We start from the raw sequence: 21,851 nt of genomic DNA, 5'->3' as shown, positions 1-21,851 counted from the left end.
CCAAACTTACTAGCAACCAACGGAGTAACATATGGTAAGGTAGAACCTGGGTCAATCAATACATATACATCATATGAGGAGACTGATAATATACCTGTAATAACATCAGGTGACGACTCCTGATCCTGTCGACATGATAATGCATAAATGCGGTTCTGAAGACCGCTCGAGCTAGATGCTCTACATCTACCTCAACCACGACCGATTGGTGCATTTGAACCTTGCCTAGGGGCCGTACTGATGATGACGAACCAACTACAGATCCCGCTGGCTGAACTATGCTTGCACCACCTCTCGTAGGACAATCTCTCATAACGTGGGCTAGATAACCACAAGTATAACAAACACCCAACGACACTACCCGGCATGCTGCTTACCACACTGAGCACATCGTGGCAAGGGCGGCCTCATATGACTTAACTCACCCCTATACTGAAAACTTGACCCCCTGGAATTTTGACTAGGCCCTGAATATGTGGAACAATCAAATCTCCTACCGACAAACTGAGGGGGTGCGCTAGCCGATGGATGGGCTAGATACCTCGGGTATTGTTGTCTCTGACCATCTCGAAACTCACCAGAAGGACCCGAATATTTCACTCTCATACTCTGGCCCCTATCGTGCTCACGATCGGCCCTCTCCTTCTTCTTACGCTCCTCCACACCCTGAGCGTATGCCTGAATACGAGAAATATCCATGCATGGATGAAGTGAGATCGACATACAGTTGTTAAGCAGGTGCGGCTCCAACCCCATCATGAACCGGTGAATTTTAGATAAAATAGTGGGAGCATACCTAGCTAACGAATCAAACTCAAGACTGTACTCCCGAACACTCATATTACCCTGCCGAAAGGTCAGAGAACCTATCAACTCTGGCCCGTCTAAGCTCTGGTGGAAGATAATGATGAATAAAAGCCTTTGTAAACTCATGCCATACCGCTAGAGGGGCATTCTGACATTTGGAAAACTCCCAAGACTTGTACCAATTAACTGCAACATCCTGGAGTCTATAGGAAGCTAGCTCAACTGACTCAATCGCAATGGCCTTCATTACCCTCAAAGTCCTCTAAATCCTATCGATAAATACTTGAGGGTCTTCGTTTGGATCTGCTCTAGTGAATACCGGAGGGTCAAAATTAATTAAATCACGAACCCTCGCACCGATGGCCCTATCTGCATGACTAATACCTACTTCCTGACGCCGAGATTGAGAGGCTACTAATCGAGTCAATAGCTGAATAGCATCTCTCATCTCCTGACCCGGTGCATCTGGCTGAGGAGCTGGATGTACAGGGGCAGGCGCTGGAGCTGATGCCACTCGGAGCTCCTCTGGAGATGGCGGGGTATGTGAGGTCTGAGATGGAATCTTACTATGAGACTCTCCCCGAGCCCTAGTAACTCGTGGCGCTCGACTAGTAGTCTCATTAGTCACGAACTTGCCCTTCTGGGCGGCTGTAGCCTTCTTAGGAATCGCTGAAAACATAATATATCGTTAGGGGAATGAATCATTATATCGCACGATCTAAGATAAGAAAAGAGGATATATCATAAATGTCATGTAGCCTCATGTTTATAAATATGGTGCACAGCACACTCATAAACAAGACTCTACTAGACACGGTCTGTAGACAACCCCAGCACAAAATTGCTCTAATATTACTTTTGTCACGACCCAAACTGATGGGCCATGACGAGTGCCCGAGTCCTACCTGTCGAACACCCCTAAGCATGCGTCTAAGATATATACCTGAATTAAAGGTAGGTCGTGAACAATGTCTGTCATTAAATTGCTGAATCACGTGAATAACATATGTGAGGAAAACATGTCCAAAAGACATATATACATATACTGCAAAAAACGGTAAGGTAAGCCGACAAGGCTGCTATAGACAACTATATATATCCAAAACTAGAAACCGACAAGGCTAAATATTATCCAACTATACATGACTGTCTACAGACCTCTAATAAAGTGTACAACTGTATGAAGGACCGGACTGAGCCCCTTCGTACCCATATCTACACACAAAAATAGCATACCAAAACTAATACCAGCTCCGGATCAAGTGGAGCACACCAACTCTCGATGATCAAGAATCCTAAAAAGGGGGACCGTCAGCCTGTCTACCTGCACCTGCGGGCATGAAACGCAGGCCCCAGGAAATAGGGCGTCAGTACAAATAATGTACCGAATATGTAAGGCATGAAATCAGTACATAAAAGACATAAATGAAATATGGAGTAAAGGAATCCGCCCCTAAGTCTAAATAACTTTGTGAATCCTAAAATATTTATAAAGTCATGCATGTGCGTATAAATGTTGTATCATGCATAGGTATATGTGTACATAACATCATCAAGTCTCTGAGGGCATCCCGTCATATCATCTCGGCCTCTGTGGGCGAAATCATCAACGTATACTAATTTATCAGGTGGTGGTGCATATATAACATCGTAATATTTTTCCATATCCCATATACATATAATATATGCGTATATAACGCCATCTGGTCATGGCTCAATGTACATGTATAAATGGATGAAATGCATAAGAAGTAAGTTAATAAGATTTCTCAGAATGTCATAAGATCAATATGCCTTTCGGATAAACTTTATCAACTACGTATTTTTCTGAGACCCATAAACAGAAGATATAATAATAAGACACATGAGAATTCAAGAACATAGGCACCCCTAGTGCTTCTACGAATAGAGACAAGTTGTGTGTTTGCTTGTTTCGTTTGTATCACATGGATCATGCCAAAAAGAAAGAAGGGATAGCCTTAACATACCTGAGCCGATTCTATTGACAATCCCTCTAACACACGTTAATCGCGACGAAACATGTAACGGCGAGATTAAAATAGGAAAAAATTTCGTATGATATTCTTGAGAAAGATTGCACCGTACTCCCTTAGAATCGCAAATATCATGCTGCTAACGTATTATGAAGTTTCATATGAATTCATTTTGGAGGCTCCATCCGTTACTTAGTAAACATGCACCTCCCTCTTAAAATGATGTAGGAAATTCTCTTAGCTTTATGATTTGTGGGCCCCACATTTGTGGATTATTTTGCCCAAAAATTCCCTAATTATGCCACCTAATTACATACACCAAAGAGTCATTGTTACTTATGCCTCTTGCTGCCACGTTGAGGATGATGTCTCCTTTAAGCTTATCCACCAAAAATCAATTACCTTGTTAACCTCCCACTAAAAATTAATAATTAACCAATTATCTACATAATTAAAAATTATCTCAAATTACTTAAAATACTAATCACTTTTAACATAATTTATATACCTTACTATCATGGTCATGTGGTACCTTGTATGACACTAGTCCATAAATACCGGATATTATAGCTTGTACTGTTTTTTATCCCAAATTGACAAACTTTAACGAATACTAATTCTTTGATTTGTTTACCCTCTAATCTTCGCGGCACTCACTTATCACTTGTTACAAATAATATAAAATACTTATAACCTCAAAAATAATCTCATTCCCGAGTTTACGTCAATTAGCTTACGACGAAACTTTAACGTACGAAATGCGGGATGTAACTGGCAATTTGTATTTCAGACCTATTTGGCCTTAAGTGCATGAAAATATTAGTTGCACTTCAGACCTATTTGGCCTTAAGTGCATGAAAACATTGGTTATACTTTAGACCTATTTGGCCTCAAGTGCATAAAAATATTAGTTGCACTTCTGGCCTATTTGGCCTAAGTGCATCTTAAGCATAATTTTTGCACTTTAGATTTAATAGGCCTTAAGTGCATTGCACTTCCGACCAATTTTGTTTTCATCTTCAGACCGGATAAGTCTGAAATTGATCCTAAAGTGGGTAAACTTGTAAATTTTTGTGTAAAATGAGAATAACTTCAATTTTGATTGTAAAACTGGGTATAGATGCAAATGCCCCTATGATATTAGCTGCCCAAAGGCCGCTAGCTAATATTACTTCCGGTCCACTTTAATTGCTTTTTTGACCGTTCTTTTTGTGATTCACAATATTTAATTTTTTAAGAAGGAATTAATTTCTTTTTCCAAAGTTTTGAAGTAAAGAGCCTAGAAGTATTTATTGTATTTCCAATGAGCAAATTAAGGTTAATATGGTCAACTTTATTATTAATTAATTCTTAAAGGTAGATTCATTAATATGCGTGAAACAACCAAAAAATTAATTAAATTGGACATGAAGGAGTATGTAATAAAGGAATTGCGAATTAATATTATTTCAAATGGATTATATATTGAAAGTCAACGAATTGATCTAGAATTATTCAAACATGCAGAATCCTTTGTTTCCAGGTCAAAACTTTTTCAAGTCTCAATGCTAATGTAATACTGAATTTTCAAAGTCTAAATCCACTAGATCCCATAATTAACGTTCACACACAATAATTGCAAACCAAGTCAATATGTTAGATACAATTTCATAAAAATGTCTATATCAAAGAGAAACATATAGTTATATTCTGTCTCAGATTGCAATTGAATGGTTTCGATGAATTAGATTAACAAAATACTGTTGGTTCTCCAAAAAAGTCGAAATTATATATTTTCTTGAAGTTCTAAATTTAATAAAATATGTAGTCTGTGGAAATGCTACATATTTCTCAAGTAAATCTTTTTATTATGGAGTACTTCATCACAAGTAATATTTTTTTTTATTTACGGTTTCTTTAAATATTTTTATTATAAAAAGTGTGTTTCAAGTATGTGTATTATTATTCCCAACAATTTGAAGAATGACACAGAATTCACACAAAAGATATTCCAAAACTAGCCATTCTTTTTTGTATGAAATAATGTTTACTCAATTTTCCATAGTAAAGTTTATAGTTAGTCCTTTTTGGTTTAGGTAAAGAAGATTAGTAGAAGCTCTTGCTAAAAGAGGAAATGGAGAAAAGAAGTGAGGACTCAAGAAGATTTGTAGCTGTACATGGTTTATTGAGATGTATTGGTTGAACTAAACTCTCATTGCAAAAGTCTAATAGAAGTTTCGGAAAACTTAGCCACAAAAACTCTCATTGCAAAAGTCTAATAGAAGTTTCGGAAAACTTAGCCACAAAAAGATATTTATACCAACTCAATAAATACATGACATAAATCTTTGCATAAATGGCTACAAGTTAATCACAATTAATTAATATACATTCTCATCTTATTTTTATTTTCATAAATAAGTTTACATATATATTGGAAAATTTTACCCACGTCTGATGTTTATACTTAACTATAGCAGTATATCAATGATAAAAGGAGGTGAAAATGTGTGTTAATTCTGATTAAACTAATAACAATCTAAATAAGACACATATTGTGTATTCGTGTAAACATCGTGAGTAAATTATTTTGGGCAAATATCACTTTTAGCCCGCGGTCAAAACTATTTACATCTGATAACCGTAAAAGTGTAAGAATTTTGTATATTTTTGTATATAACATACAAGTATATATATATATATATATATATATATATATATATATATATATATATAAACACTTTTCTTTTAACAAGGTTAACGGGGAAAGAAAAAACTAAGTGAGAAGGGAAAGAAAAAGTTATAGATTCGAAGTCGTGCCACTATTATGAATCATAACCTCTTGACCATTGAATTGTCTGTATAAAAACAAGAAATACAATGATATGGACTATTATATTGATTGAAATTAAAAGCTTAAGAAAGAAAAATTCGCTGCACAAAAATAGGGACCGCATCTTAGGAGTGTGGTAGATTAAAAAATAAAGAAAGGACTATAAAAGAGAATGGACAAAATGCAAAATTGTCCGGTTGGCCGAACTAATTATATCCACTAGCCAAAATAAAAAAATAATATTATATATATATATATATATATATATATATATATACACATTTTTTGGAGCGGCTAAAATTATACATTTCTCACAGAGAACTAGAGGTGCACATAAGACGGGTTGGTTCGGATTTTTTAATTACCAAATCAAACCAATTGTATCGGGTTATTAAATCTAAATACCAAACCAAACCAATAAAAGTCAGGTTTTTATTTTTCGGATTTTTCGGATTTTCGGATTTTTTCGGGATTTTTTCATAAAGTCTTCATAGCACAAAACGTAAAATTTGCGCTCCAAATATTTCTTTAATCCTAGTAAGATAGAACTATATAAGGTATTTTTTTAATAAAATAACATAAATATGAGATGAGTCATGGCATTGTATTAAAATATTCAATAATAAAGATAATAAAATCGCATAAAATAAATATTATTAATAAGCCATAATGAAAACAAACATAATTTAAAATTACGACTAATAAGTACTATTATTTACATGACTAACCACTAAAAGAAAAATAAGTGTACATTTTATCTAAACCATGAAATAACTAAAAAATAGATATACAACACTATTTTCATTCATAGTACAACTGAATTGAATGTCTTTTATTAGCATTAATATTGATTTGATTTTGGTTTAGAATTTATTTGAGTTACTAACATTTATGCATTATAAAACTTATTGGAGCATCCAAAAATTATAAGTCCAAGCTTAAAATAATACGTTAAACGATAAAACTATGAAAAAGTTTAAGAAATATTTATAAACTACACGACAAAAAATATTTTTATGTATTAAATATATTTAAAACTTCTATACATATAATGTCAGGTTGGTTTGGCTTCGGTTTGACTTTTTTAGTTAAAACCAAACCAAACCAAATATGATCGGGTATTTGTTTTCAACACCAAACCATAGTCGAGTTTTTTTTTTCGATTTGACTCGGATTATTGTGTTGGTGCGATTTGTCGGTTTCATTTATACACCCCTACAGAGTAACATACGCCAAACTCGGCCCAAGAAAAACATGTGTTACTAGGCCCGTGCTATGTATCCTTACCAAAGGCCTAAGCCCAATGTTTAATGTCCTTTGTTGTAGTGGACCACAATTCTATGCCCAAGGGAGTGAAGACCACTCTCTATTGGTGGCCCATGGGTCATAAATTTGAATATTTTCAGTAATTGTTTGAATATTGTGTTTATGATACAAATAAGCTAAAATACCTTCCTACTAAAGGTGATACACAAACAATACTACCATTTCTTCGGGGAATAAATAAAAAATATCCAAATTTACGACTGGTAATTAAAAAATAGTCACGGTTTCAAAAATAATCGAAATTTAGTCATTTTTCTATGTATAGATAAAATCTGAACAAAAACATCTTTAAAATTTGGAAAAATTCTAACATAATATGTTGGAATTCGAATTTTTTATATATATGCTGAAATTTCATAATGTGTTGGAGTTCTAACATAATATGCTATGAATTTTTATGCAGGGGCTCCATAATCCCGCATATTATGCTGGAACTTTCCGTGTTTTCACAAAACAGTGACTATTTTTCAATAACTTTGCAAACGCTGACTATTCTTCGATTATTGGTCCGAAAAATGACTAGCCATGCTATTTTCACATTTCTTCAGTCATATAATGTGCAGACACATCTCTGTAAGAATTTGAAGATAGGCTATAACAAGGTTATCAGACTGACGGATTAATTCACAATCTAATAGTCCAAATATGTTGAGCCTTATAATGTGCTATGACTCAACCGCAAATTGTTACATTAAGAATGACTGTACAACTTTAAAAATAATTTAGTACTAACATTTTTGCTCTTTATAAATTAATGGGTGTGGCAAATTTATTATTAACAAATATTAAGTGAGTGAAGCCAATTAAGCTCTTAGTACGAGGATAATGTAATAATCATTTGGTCCACGATTTCACATGCATGTGAAATCCACTAGACAATGTTAGTACTACTTAAAATGAAACATCTCTTTCGGCTTTGGGTTCCACTCAAAGGCATAATCATTGGGCTTGCCAGCATAGATTAGTCTGTTTATTAGTTTATTGAAAGGCACATCTCAGTCCTAAATTTAGCTTGGGCCTTTGCCCTCTTTTTTTGCTGAAATTTCTTGCAAAAAATTAAAATAAAAGTTCATGATTCAAAAATTTTAAATCTGTTAAAGTATTAACAAAATACGGTGTGTTTAGTGTGAGTAAAAATTTCATATAATCAATAACAATGTAAAAATTTCACGGGACGTCCTTTTTGGTCACCTTCATTTTATTTATATTCACGTTTTTTAAATTTTTTTTAGCTAGTACCCGAAGTACATGCAACTTCAGGCTTTTTCCTCCTCCTTCTGCTTCTTCTTCTTAGTCGCTGTGAAACAAATATGACAGTGAATTTACATGATATTTGTGAGCAAGTTTTAAGGTGGTTTATGGTGTTTTAAAGTAGTAAGCTGTTGTGATGCTCCTTTCTTTGCTACTGCTTAGGTTTTCTTCTTCTTCTTCTTCTTAATTGCAAAATGGGTTTGTAATTTTTTTTATTATTTTGACAAGTTGATGATTGGAGTTTGTTATTTATGATATTTGGAGGTTGCGTTTCAAATTTGAGCTAATTTGGAGTAGATTTGGATGTTGAATCGTATGTTGGATTGTTAAAATTCGAAAAATAAGTTTATGTTTCTGGACAATTTGTATTTCAAACCTATTTGGCCTTAAATGAATGAGAATATTAGTTTCACTTCAGACTTATTTGACCTTAAGTGAATAAAAATATTTGTTGCACTTCAAACCTATTTGACCTTAAGTGCATCAAAATATTTGTTGTACTCCAGACCTATTTGGCCTTAAGTCCATATTTTTCACTTTAGATTTAATTAACTTTAAGTTCATTGCACTTCATACTAAACTTTTTCTCTTTAACTTCATACTTATCCTAAAGTAAATAGGCTTACAAATTTCTGTACAAAGTGGTATAACTTTAACGGTGACTTCAAACTGTGTGTAGATGCAAATTCCCCGATCACAATTAGTTTGTGATTGAGGTGCAGTTGTTATCGACAATCGAGAATTAAGTCCATCTCTCAATTCCTCCTGTTGCTTGGAGGTTTAACTAGAACTCTAAATCAATTGTTGTTGTTATTATTATATTATTTTGTTTACTTGGCTATCTAACGTTTATTATGGGCACGATAACTAGCAAAGCTGGGAGGAGTTCTTTCTATCTTCTAATAGAGAGAAAAAGGATGGACCATTAGACTACTGACTTGATAAAAACCACTTCGATTTTCAAAGATGAATCTTCTAATGTCAAAATCTAAGCTCCACCACTTGAATTTAAGGTCATCATTTGTAGTTAGATATATGTTGAAATATCTCTATTCCACGGCCTTATTATGTTGAACTAACTTTTCTTCCTTAACATATTAGTCCATTTTCAGAGGTCAACTAATCTATACATTCTTGCTGAATATTCTATGGAAAAGAAAACCAATATTCCACATTTTTGTTTGCGTAGAAGAGGAGAGATCCGGATGTCCTAGTGAGGAGATATGAGAGATTGACTATGATGGGGTCTGAGGAGAGGTAGAGATATACGCAGAAAAAATATTGGGAAGAGGTGATTAGGCAAGAAACAGCACATCTTGAACATGATCCTTGATAGGAGAATGTGAAGATCGAGAATCAGGGTAGAAGAGTAATAGAGAGTTGAGTGTTTTTCCTTTTATCCCAATAATGGTAGTGCTATTCTCGTATTTATATATTGTTAGATTTCTATTGCTATCTGAGGATGTTGTATTTCGATTTAACTATTATCTTCTGTTGTTATTGATTCTTTGACTTTTTTTCTAATGTATATCTTTTCTCTATACTGTTGTGACTATGCATGCTTGCTTTGAACCGAGGGTCTATCGAAAACAATCTCTCTACCCGCACAAGGTAGAGGTGAGACTGCATACTTTCTAATATCTACCTTCCCTAGGCCTCACTCGTGAGATTATATTGAGTATGTTGTTGTTGTTTCGGTAGAAATGTGAACAATTTGAGTTCAACTTTGAAACCTCTCTATTTGACAAGGACTAATGATGTGTGAGTTGTGACTCCATATGAACTCAATTGCTCTCTACCTTTCAACTATGTTTTCATCATTTGATAATTCAACTACATTTGACCAGATTGATATATCATTAAAATGTAGGGACTAAAAGAGTATTAGCTTAAGAATGGACCAAAATTTTCCATTTTTCAGTTAAGTAATTAGTTGACTAATCTCTTGAATAGTATTTTATTTTTACAGAGAGAGAGCGCAATAAACGAGAGAATAATTTAAACTTTATTTAAGGGCGTCGTAATTTTTTAAACAATAAATTAAATTAATATACATTATTGTTTTTCCGCCTTAATACTCACAACTACAGCAAAATTACTGTCTATCCTCTGGCACCATTACATCTGCTATAAATGTTATGAACATAATGCTTGATCAAACATCATAAAATTAGTGGACACATTATTAATGTCATATTAAATAAGATCTGCCAAAAAATAATCCTATAAATTGTTGGGAATATTAATTCATCACCATTTGAATTTAATAAGTTTGTCTTCCTGCTGCTAAAGAGGCGGATCTAGCCTATTAGGTACGTGTTCGGTCTAACCCAGTCACTTTTGCTGAAACACTATATTTATATTAGAAAATTTATTAAATATGTATAAATATTTAATTGTGAACCCAGTAACTAAGATAAGCTGTGAGTTCTGAGGCATATTAAAAACTCATAAACTTTAAATTCTATATCCGTCTTTACCGCTAAGGTATATACTTTCGTAGTTGAGAAAGAAAAGAAAATAGCTGTATGAATTGCTGTTCGTTTCAGCTTTTCAAATGATTTCCATTTGTTTCCAAATTGCTATAATATAATTACCTTAATAATGATAACATAGAAAGGAGGCTTATGATAATTAAACTGATCCTAACCCTAGATTACGTGCTCCCATGTTTCTTATTATATCATAATTATAGATGGTACCACCAAAGTGTTAAGTGATCCAATTTAGCTTATCATGATAATGCTTTCAAAAACTAATAAAAAATATAAAGTTGCTTTGTTCTTTCTTTTTTGTTTTATTTTCTGATAAAGACAGGTAATAAAGAAATGTTTTTATCTTATATATGGTCATACGAAACTAACTAATTCACAAAACTTTTAAATCGAGTTAGGTTCTCCTTAAAGATATTGGTGGCGGTAGGGTTGTACATGAGGCGAGTTGATTAGAATTTTTTAATTATCAAATTAAACCAATTGTATCAGGTTATTAAATCTAAATATCAAACCAATAAAAGTCGGGTTTTTTAATCTCGTTTTTTCTCGGATTTTTCGGATTTTTTTTTCATAAAGTCTTCATAGCACAAAATGTAAAATTTATGCTCCAAATATTTCTTTAATCCTAGTAAGACAAAACTATATAAGGTGCTTTTTAATAAAATAACATAAATACGAGATGAGTTATGGTATTGTACTAAAATATTCAACAATAAAGATAATAAAATCGCATAAAATAAATATTATTAATAAGCCATAATGAAAACAAATATAATTTAAAATTATGAGTAATAAATACTATTATTTACATGACTAACGACTAAAAAAAATAAGTTACACATTTTATCTAAACCATGGAAAAACTAAAAAATAGATATTCAACACTATTTTCATTCATAGTACAATTGAAATGAATGTCATTTATTAGCATTAGTATTGATTTGAGTTACTAACATTTATGGACTATAAAACTTATTGGAGCATCCAAAAATTATAAGCTCAAGCTTGAAATAATACGTTAAAAGATAAAACTATGAAAAAGTTTAAGAAATATTTATAAACTACACTACCATAAATAATTTTATGTATTAAATATATTTAAAACTTCTATACATATAATGTCGGATTGGTTTGGTTTCGGGTTGAATTTTTTTAGTTAAAACCAAACCAAACCAAATATGATCGATTTTTTTTTCCAACACCAAATAAAACCATAATCGGGTTTTTTTTCTCGGTTTGACTCGAATTATCGAGTTGGTGCGGTTTATCGGTTTCATTTGTACAACCCTAGGTGGCGGAACAGAGGCAAAACAAAATCACTAATTTAGGCGGCTCATTATCACTCCCATTTACTTTTTAGGTATTGTTTGAAAAATTAAATTATCTATTTTTGAATTTTTGAGAGGGAAAAGCAACCTCGCAAAATATATTGTTGTAGGAATAATACATTCCTATTTCCTGCATCTAATTTGTTAGGATTAGTTAGGAAAGTAGGTTTCCAATACTTACTAAAAGGGTAGCCCGGTGTACGAAATATCCCGCATTCATATAGGGTTCGAGGAAGCGCCGCACCCAAGGGGTGTAATATAAATAGTCTACCCTGACGCAAGCATTAGTGACTGATTCTACGACTCGAATCCGTGACATGTAGGTCACACAGAGACAATTTTACCGTTGCTCCAAAGCTCCCCTTCGTGGCTGATTCCACGGCTCGAACCTGTGACTCATAGGTCACACGAAGATAACTTTATCATTGCTTCAAGGCTCCCCTTCATTTCCAATACTTAGTAACTATATATATATATAGAGAGAGAGAATACTTTCTTTGTTAAAAAAGGAAAAAGAAAACGATAGAAAGTGAACATTAAAATTATGTCTCTAGTAATTCATAGGCTATAAATGAAAATTTAAAAGTGGATTAATGTATGTTGGACCGTATTTATATGAGGACCAAACTATATAAAGGTGACTTCTCTTTTAAAAAGACTGTTTAATATACCTTTAAATCAAATGATAATAATCCATCCATATGACATAAAAGTTTCATCAAAAGAAGGGAAAAGTAGAAAGATAGAAAAGTTGATTACGTTAATATTTAGTTATTAAAAAGGCGTAATGGATTGGTTGTTGTACAGTGGTTAACAAAATTGATGACTTTTTGTTGTCAATTGAAGGGTACAATATGTCAAAAAGTAGGATCTAAGTCCTCTAATTTTAACACCAAAGCACCTTCTCTATGATATTGACCCCTTTTTAAACAAATTAAAATTCTGTACTGAGACTAATACGTTATTATACATATAATTCTAAAAGTTTGTGGGAGCTAATTCAACAGCCTTTTAATATTCTTCTAGAAAAAAAAAGTGATTCGTTGTGAAAATGGATAACCAAAAAAAGAAAAAAGGTAGAAGAAAGTTTCACATGCTTATGGAGGGAAACTTGTTTATCATTCATTCTATATTCTTCTTGGATAAGAAAAAGAAAAGTAGGAAATGGAAGAAAAAAATTCCATAGTGCCTCTCTCCCCTCCCCCCTATTGTGTTCATTTTATTTGATCATAAATATTGTTGTGCGATTCATATGATCTCTCTATTCTTAATCAGAGGTCGCGGGCTCGCACCCTCAAATTGAAAAAATCTTGGTAGACCTTGGTGCGAATACTGATAAATCAGCAACCCAATACGGGCACCGAATGGAAAACCAAAAGAAAAAATATTCATTTTAGGTAAACTAGGTAGGGGGGGGGAAGGAATCTTAAAAAAGAAAATAATTATTTTCGAAAATGATCAGAAAAGGGGGTTAAAAGATAATCGAGTGAAGTTCACTCACGGAGCTTATGCTAATTCACTCAAACGATAATCTATACACTACTATATTATATATTCATTATTTTCTTGGTCAATATTTCATTCACTAATGGTAGATTTTCTGCATATATATATAATTAAGAAATGCATCATTTTCGCGATCTTTTGGTATTTTTGATAAAGGAAATTAACATTCACTATGCAATACTAGATCATGCAACTTTGATTCAATAGGGACTAATTCAACCTATATATATAATATGGTTTTATATATATATATATATATATATATATATATATATATATATATATATTACATTTTTGACGCATTTTAAAATCATGAATGGTTAGACTTAATAAATATTAGTCACTTTGTGCGAAACCTTAGGCAATAGTAGATCTAAGGGTGTATATAGGTCGGGTTGATTCCAATTTTTCAATTATCAAACCAAACTAATTGTGTCGGGTTATTAAATTTAAAGGCCAAACCAAACCAATAAAAATCGGGTTTTTTTATCTCGATTTTTCTCGATTTTTTTGGGGATTTTTTTTATAAAGTCTTCATAGCACAAAACATAGAATTTGTGCTACAAAATATTTCTTTAATCCTAGTAAGATATAACTATATAAAGTATTTTTTAATAAAATAACATAAAATATGATATGAACCATGGCATTGTATTAAAATATTTAACAATAAAGATAATAAAATCGCATAAAAATATTATTAATAAGCCATAATGAAAATAAACATAGTCTAAGTTGCTAAAATAAGTACGACTAATAAATATCTAAGCCATGGAAAGCCTAAAAAAATAGATATCCAACACTATTCTCATTTATAGTACAATTGAATTGAATGTCTTTTGTTAGCATTAATATTGATTTGATTTTGGTTTGAGGTTAATTTGAGTAACTAAAATTAATGGACTATAAAACTTATTGGAATATTCAAAAATTATAAGTCCAAGCTTGAAATAATACGTTAAAAGATAAAATTATGAAAAAGTTTAAGAAATATTTATAAACTACACTACAATAAATATTTTTATGTATTAAAATATATTTAAAATTTCTATGCATGTAATGTTGGGTTGGTTTGGTTTCAGTTTGTCCTTTTTAGTTAAAACCAAATCAAACCAATTATGGTCGGGTTTGTTTTCCAATACCAAATCAAACCATAATCGGATTTGTTTTTTAATTTGGCTCGAGTTATCGATTTGGTACGATTTGCCGGCTTCATTTGTACACCTCTAAGTAGAACAAATTAAATTTCAGTGAAGATGTGAAGTCTCCAAGAGAGATGTATGGAACATATTAGACAAAGCCCACCTCAACAAACCACGAGAGATACAATGAACATATAAGAAAGCAAGTTTTTGACCCTAATTATGAGTATTAAGTCGCGTGAGCTTAGATCAAAATCTAAACATATAATATGTCACTAGTATGCTGCGTTATTAAAAAAAATCTTTTACTAATTTTAAATTTTAATCTATTCTATAGAACCTTTGATGGGAAAGTATGAAGATTAAGGTAGTGGGTTAGTAAGTAATTCGAGTGATTGTTAGCAGTATCATTATTGCTCTGTCTTCCGTAAGAGAACTTGGTTATAGTTTAGAGCACTCTATTTGCTTCATCTTCTTTCTTATCAGTATCACTGTCGTTATCTTATTATTGTCTTATTGTGACACCCTGGCTTAGAAGAAAAGTCCCACGTCAGCAAAACACAAGAGTTAGGTATATAACTAAGCATGTTTTACCTCCTAGTGACGCATTTTAAAATGGTACAAGTCTAGACTCAAATAGGGTAATATCACTAGTGGGTTGGGCTGTAACATATGGTATTAGAGCCACTTATATGTAAGACTTGTCGATGGTGGGTCAAAGTGCAACTTAGTTTAGGTAAATTCGGGGTAGGCGGAGCAAACCTCAGTGCTTAGTCTATGCAAATTTCATACAGTGGGATAAATCGAAGGACGGTGAGTCTATAAGAGAGGGTGTATGTGACACCCTAGCTTAGGAGGAAAGTCCCATATCAGCAAAACACATGAGAGATGTTAGGTATATAAGTAAGCAGGCCTTACCTCCTAGTGACACGTTTTAAAGTCGTGCGGGCCTACGCCTAAAGCGGACAATATCACTAGTGGGCTCGACTGTTAGACTTATTCTTCAAATTTATTACTGATGTTTCTTTTATTTGGGTATTTTTACTACTTTTGTTGGAAGTATTTTTCGACTTATTCTTTAAATTTATTACTGATGTTTTTTTTATTTGGGTATTTTTACTACTTTTGTTGGAAGTATTTTTCCTTTTCTTTCGACAATATTTTTACCATAACTTTTTAATCGTGTTTTTTCAAATCAAATTTAAAAATACTTTATCTCTCACAAGATAGATGTAAGGTTTACGTATACCCCGCCTTCCCCAAATCTCACTTATAAAATTATTCCGAGTATGTTATTACTTTATAATCTATTCCATATGGTCATTTCACATTTGTGGTCGACCAAAGAGAATTATGGGACAAAAGAACAAAACAAAAAGAAAGAAGAAAACAATAAAAGCAATCGTGACGTTTATGCAAGAGTGGAAAATATAAGGTATCTAAAAGACTAAAAGACAGTTAAACCAAACCCACATTTACTCAAGGTGGTCTAGTTGGGCAGGTTTTCTCCTTTTGTCCTTCTTTGCTTGTCTTTGAATAAAGATTTTGTCTTTAGGAAAACAATGGTAACAACTCCCACTATATTTCCATCTTTTTGACATAATTTAGTCAAGTTTCTTTCTCAACATTTGTCTTTACACCTTGTAATATTGAACCATAACTTACCAAATCCAATTCAATAGCCCCGTCTAAAAACTAATGAGGTACTTTGATGGAGATGTTAGAAGGGGTCTAGTCTTTTCGTATATTCCATCTTTTCATCTCATTATTTTTTTGATTTCTCACTCTGTATTTGCTACTCATATTAAGGCCTGATTAAATCCGATTCGCATGGAAAAATCTCACTTTGGGGCGATAAAGTACTCCCTATTAATGGTAACTTCATAATTAAAGCTCAAACCCGAGACCTTTGATTAAGGATAAGAAAGTACTTACTATTTCACTGTACACTTTGGTAGTATATCTTATTATCATTACTATTTTTCTAAGATGGCTGTTCATCTTTCTTTCCCAACTTTTACGTTAGAGACTTGACATGTGAAGCTATTATGTTATTCCGTTTCAAATTGTTTGTTATTTAGTGCTTTACACGAGTTAAGTTGATTGATGCTGGTATTAAATATTTGATATAAATAAAATTGTCATTTGAGAAAACGAATTTGATATTTAGAAGCTACACTTGAAAAAAATATTTGTTCCGGAATATTATAATCATGTAAATTTTGGTAAAAAGATAATTTTAAGTAACTCTTGTAAGTTAAGCAGCATATATTTTCGAAGAGAGAATAAATAATATTTAAAAAACTTTGTAGAGTTTAATGTAAATATCCTTAGTTTTGAAGTAAAAATATATACAATATTTTACTACTATAGTTAAATGATAACTATGTATGTGCAGGACATATTTTTTTATATTAATTGATTATTTGGTAACAACTGGGTAAATAATTTACCATTTCTTGAGTTCAGATCCTAAGGTAAATTGGCAAAAAAGGAAGGACAAGTTGTTTGGCCACTGTAAAACAGCAGGCTTTGTATGTAATGCAGTGCTCTTTATTTGGCTTATTTGACTTTCCAAAATCATGATTGAGATTTTCACATCACATACTACTTACATTTTGTTCCCTTCTTCAATTTGTGCCTGCTTTGACTTTGGAAATGGCACCCCTTCAGTCACCACTAAATTTTTGACTTTGAGGCTTTTTTTTATTCTCATGTGGTGTTGGGTCGTGTTGGGATCCGATTAAATTCATATTCGCATCGAAAAATTCTGCATTGAGAGTAAAACGTTTCCTAACAAAGATAATTTCATACCCAAGACTTAAAACTGAGACTTCTGATTAAAGATGAATGAGTACTTGCTGCTACAACTTGTTAGTTACTTTGAGGCTTTTATTCCTGGGAAAATTACACATGAAAATAACTTAATTTTAAATTCAAAAAGTTGTTCTCTCTTTAATTGTTCTTGTTCACACATTAAAAAAAGTATTTAATAGCTTTAATGATAAAACCAATTTTTTCCCCATGTAACACACTTTTATTTTGATTATTTGTTTAAATAAAATATCAGCGGATATACACTGACCATTAATGAAAATTACTCCTTTTTTCTCTCTGTATTCTGTATAGCTGTATCTAGATAATTATAGTAATGATTAATACCGATCCAGTTGGTTTTATATTTGACGATGCATATTATTCACAATAAATTGTCCATAAATAAAAAACAAACAATTTCCATTCAATATATTTATAATCATCACTCACATTTGGAGCACAATCAATTAGTTTCACTAATTTCTGCTAACTAAAAATTACACAGTATTATCGAGTAAGATACGGAAAATTATGAAATTGCAATTAGTACTCAAACTTTTGTCAAGATCATGTTCCCTTATCGAATTTTTGATATACATTTCGGATTGAATCTCATTGGAAACAAGACTTTCTTGTACTAAAGTTTTTTAATCAAATATCAATATGGAACATGTTTGTCATCGGATTTACATTGATAATGTATTAAAAATTTTCACTATCACTATAATTAACCTATTGTAACACATTTATCTGGTTTATTTTCAAATTACCAATTAATTTTTTGTTAATAGTTATTTGTAATTATCTTTCATAATGATTTAATAATATAATCCTTTTTAATGTCTATCACAGAATATTAGCTAAACGCTTTCTATCATAACATGAAAGACTTACACAAAAGGAGTAAAAAGAATAGTTTGGTGCATGAAGTATTTTGTATTTATGCAGTGTTCGGGAAAGGTCGCTTCCTAAGAAGTGTGGTGTAGACAACCTATTTTAATACTGGCATCACATGATAATTTCAAGGCTCGAACTCGTGACCATTAAGTTAAAGGTAGATAACTTTACACAAAAGGAGTGTTACAACTTAAAACTTCCGCTTGTTCTTAATCCCCATAAATTTGGAAAACACGAAAGACAACTTTTACAACACCATATTAAATTTCTCCATGTGTTATTAATGCATACAGCTGAGGTAGCTTCAAAATTTTGTGTGTAATTCTTTTTTTTTTTTTTTTTTTGGTTTGCAAATTCTCAATTCTTTCCGTTTCAAATGGTAGAAAACTCTTGAAATGAAAATGAACTCGTGAAGTAAATTCATAGAGTCAAAAATTTATTCACCCAAATAAAGAACAAAAATTATAACCAACAAAGGTATTATACGACTACCATTCTTTTTTGCACAAAAAAAAAAGACTACCATTCTTCTTCCTTTCCTTTTAGCTCCCGTTTAACTATAAATTTTGACTTTTTTTTTCAATTTTAAAAAAAAAATTGTTTGTTCATGATATATGATCAAATTTTTTAAAAAAATTAAACTTTTTTTAGATGAAATTTTTTGTTTCACTCACAAATTTTAATTTTTCTTCAAATAAAATACATGTCTAAATATAACTTCAACTTCCAAAAATTATTTTTCAACACAATTTCAGAAACTTTTTTCCAGGTTTTAATCAAATTTATGTTGAAACGCTAGCTTAGATTGTTAGAAACCTTTTGAATTTGAATATTTTTGCTGCTAAAATATTTATCTAAATTTATTGATATATTCTTATGGTGACGAAGACTACTAGATATTAAAAGTTTTAGTATTGCCATATAGTATATTCTTTCATTATATATTTATTTTTGTGACATTATGGTACTGGTAGGCGGGGGTGGGGGGTGTGAGGCTTTCAGCTTTGGCTTCATCTTCCTCTTCAAAACTGCCATTGCCTTTTCAAAAAAATCATTACAAATTCTCACACGCAGAGCAAGTCCTCCTTTGCAAAAAAAACCCTCTCTTCTTTAAAACCACTCAATTTCATTCTTCACTACTTCACTTTGTATGAAATCATTTGCATTTTTTTCCCACAAACCATGCGCATTTCTTGACTCATCTACATTGTTCCCACTTTTTTCAGCACCAAATCAATGAACCCACTTCCAAATTTCCCTCTTTTATCCATTCATTTCTTCAACATTTCCATTACAAAAATAGCCACTTCAAGTTTCTTGATTTTCACCCTTCTTTTGCAGATCTATTAAAAACCCCATTTCACCTTTCAAAAATGGTGGCTGAACCTTGGTGTTTAAGAATGGGAAATCAGGTAAGTACAAATGTAAAAAAACATTCTTTGCTTATAGAAAATTCAAAGAAATTAGTATCTGTTAAGAAACAAGGCCAAAGCCAAAGCCAAAACCAACAAGAGAAGCAAGTTATAGGGATATTATCATTTGAAGTAGCTAATATGATGTCTAAGATTATTCATCTTCACAAATCTTTAACTGATTCTGAGATTTTAAAACTTAAAAATGAGATCTTTAAAGCTTTAGGAATAAGGAGTTTAGTTTCTGAAGATGAAGAGGTTTTATTAGAATTAGTACTTGCTGAAAAACTTGATGACTTGAATAGAGTTGCTAGTGTAGTGTCTAGACTTGGGAAAAAATGTACAATTAGTGCTTTACAAGGTTTTGAGCATGTATATGGGGATATTATTTGTGGGGTAATTGATGTGAAGGATTTGGGATTTTTGGTTAAGGATATGGAGGGAATGATAAAGAAAATGGAGAGGTATGTGAATTCAACAGCTAGTTTGTATTGTGAGATGGCTGTATTGAATGAATTGGAAATGGCAACAAAGAAATTTCAGCAGAATCAACATGAGGAGAGTCGAAAAGCGTATGAACAGAAGTTGGCTTGGCAGAAACAAGATGTGAAGCATTTAGAAGATGTTTCACTTTGGAATCAGACTTATGATAAAGTTGTTGAACTGTTGGCAAGGACTGTATGTACAGTATATGCTCGGATTAGTACTGTGTTCCGAAGTGCACTTGTAAAGAGGGACCTTTTGAGAAATCCGGCTGCAGGCTCGCAAATTGGTTGCAGTGGCGGTTTGCAGCAGCTGAAGCGAGACTCCAGTGAGAGGTCTGAAGTTGTGAATTCTGATTTCAAGAAGTCTGTTTTGAGGAATAGCAACGGTAGCTGTCATTCAGGGCAAATTGAGAAAGGAGCGTTAGGAAAGAGGAGCACGAGCCACAATGCTCAATCTAAGCTTGGAAGAAACGAAGGGAGCTTATTTGGGTCCGAGAATTTTAATTTCGCTTGTGGAATGGGACCTGGGAGGCTATTCATGGAATGTCTAAGTTTGAGTTCTGCTTCAAAAATGGATGTTGAGAACGATCTTGGAACTGATGATAGAAGTAGTCAGATATCTGGATGTTGTAGTGTTTCAAGTGGTACGAAAAGGGAGCAATCTAATATTTCAGGTTCTTTCAATAGGTCTCCTAGCAGTATCCGTTTAAACGAAAATGCTAGACAGCTAAAGAGTTGTGTGTCCGATGCTGCAAAACATGGTCCCAAAAGTAGGATAACGTTGTTGTATGCTCCTCCTACAACAGTTGGAGGCCGTGCTTTAGCCTTACATTATGCAAATGTGATTATTGTCATAGAAAAGCTACTTCAGTATCCACATCTGGTTGGCGACGAAGGGAGGGATGATCTATATCAGATGTTACCGACAAGCTTAAGGAAGACTTTGAAGTCTAGCCTGAGATCATATATGAAAGGTTTAGCCATATATGACGCGCCTCTTGCCCACGATTGGAAAGAGAGACTTGAAGAGTTACTCAAATGGCTTGCACCTTTAGCACATAATATGATCAGGTGGCAAAGCGAGCGAAATTTTGAGCAACAGCAGATTGTTAAGAGAACTAATGTTCTCTTGCTTCAGACATTGTATTTTGCTGATTGCCAGAAGATGGAGGCAGTAATTTGCGAGCTGCTTGTTGGATTAAACTACCTTTGCCGGTTTGAGCAACAACAAAATGCTTTACTGGACTGCGCCAGCAGCATTGATTTTGAAGATTGTATGGAGTGGCAAATGCAATTTGGAGCTTCTTTTCATTCTTGATCATATTGTTTGAAGTGGTTCACTTAGTGTGGTAATTTTTTTAATTTGATGCATTTGTATGATAGATTAGAATATAGTTCGACGCGATGTCAACATCAGAGATCCAGACATTAAAGATGTCTGGTTCTCTGGTGTTGATTTAAATATTTCATTGCAAGTTGTTGAACAGCAAGGTCTTCAGAAGTACATATTTATGCATTGCAGTTAATTTATGTATGTTCTTCATCTTCAGAATAGACTTCTTTATTTGTTATCCGTTAA

The 21,851-nt window shown here is 32.6% G+C and overlaps 1 protein-coding gene across 1 annotated transcript; it reads left to right on the top strand.

Moving 5' to 3' along the window:
- The first annotated feature begins 19,356 nt into the window (after nt 1-19,356).
- Nucleotides 19,357-21,851, top strand: LOC104086885 (uncharacterized). The gene has a single exon (XM_009591229.2). The coding sequence runs from the start codon at nt 19,749-19,751 to the stop codon at nt 21,588-21,590; it is 1,842 nt and encodes a 613-aa protein (XP_009589524.1). The 5' UTR covers nt 19,357-19,748; the 3' UTR covers nt 21,591-21,851.

This window comes from Nicotiana tomentosiformis, chromosome 9 (assembly GCF_000390325.3).
Source record: "Nicotiana tomentosiformis chromosome 9, ASM39032v3, whole genome shotgun sequence".
Taxonomy (NCBI): domain Eukaryota; kingdom Viridiplantae; phylum Streptophyta; class Magnoliopsida; order Solanales; family Solanaceae; genus Nicotiana; species Nicotiana tomentosiformis.
Note: the sequence above shows the minus strand (reverse complement) of the source record. Positions and strands in the feature narration are given on the sequence as shown.

Bases quoted from the DNA above. Each gene is read 5' to 3' on its own strand.
- LOC104086885 (XM_009591229.2), top strand. From the start codon at position 19,749: ATGGTGGCTGAACCTTGGTGTTTAAGAATGGGAAATCAGGTAAGTACA.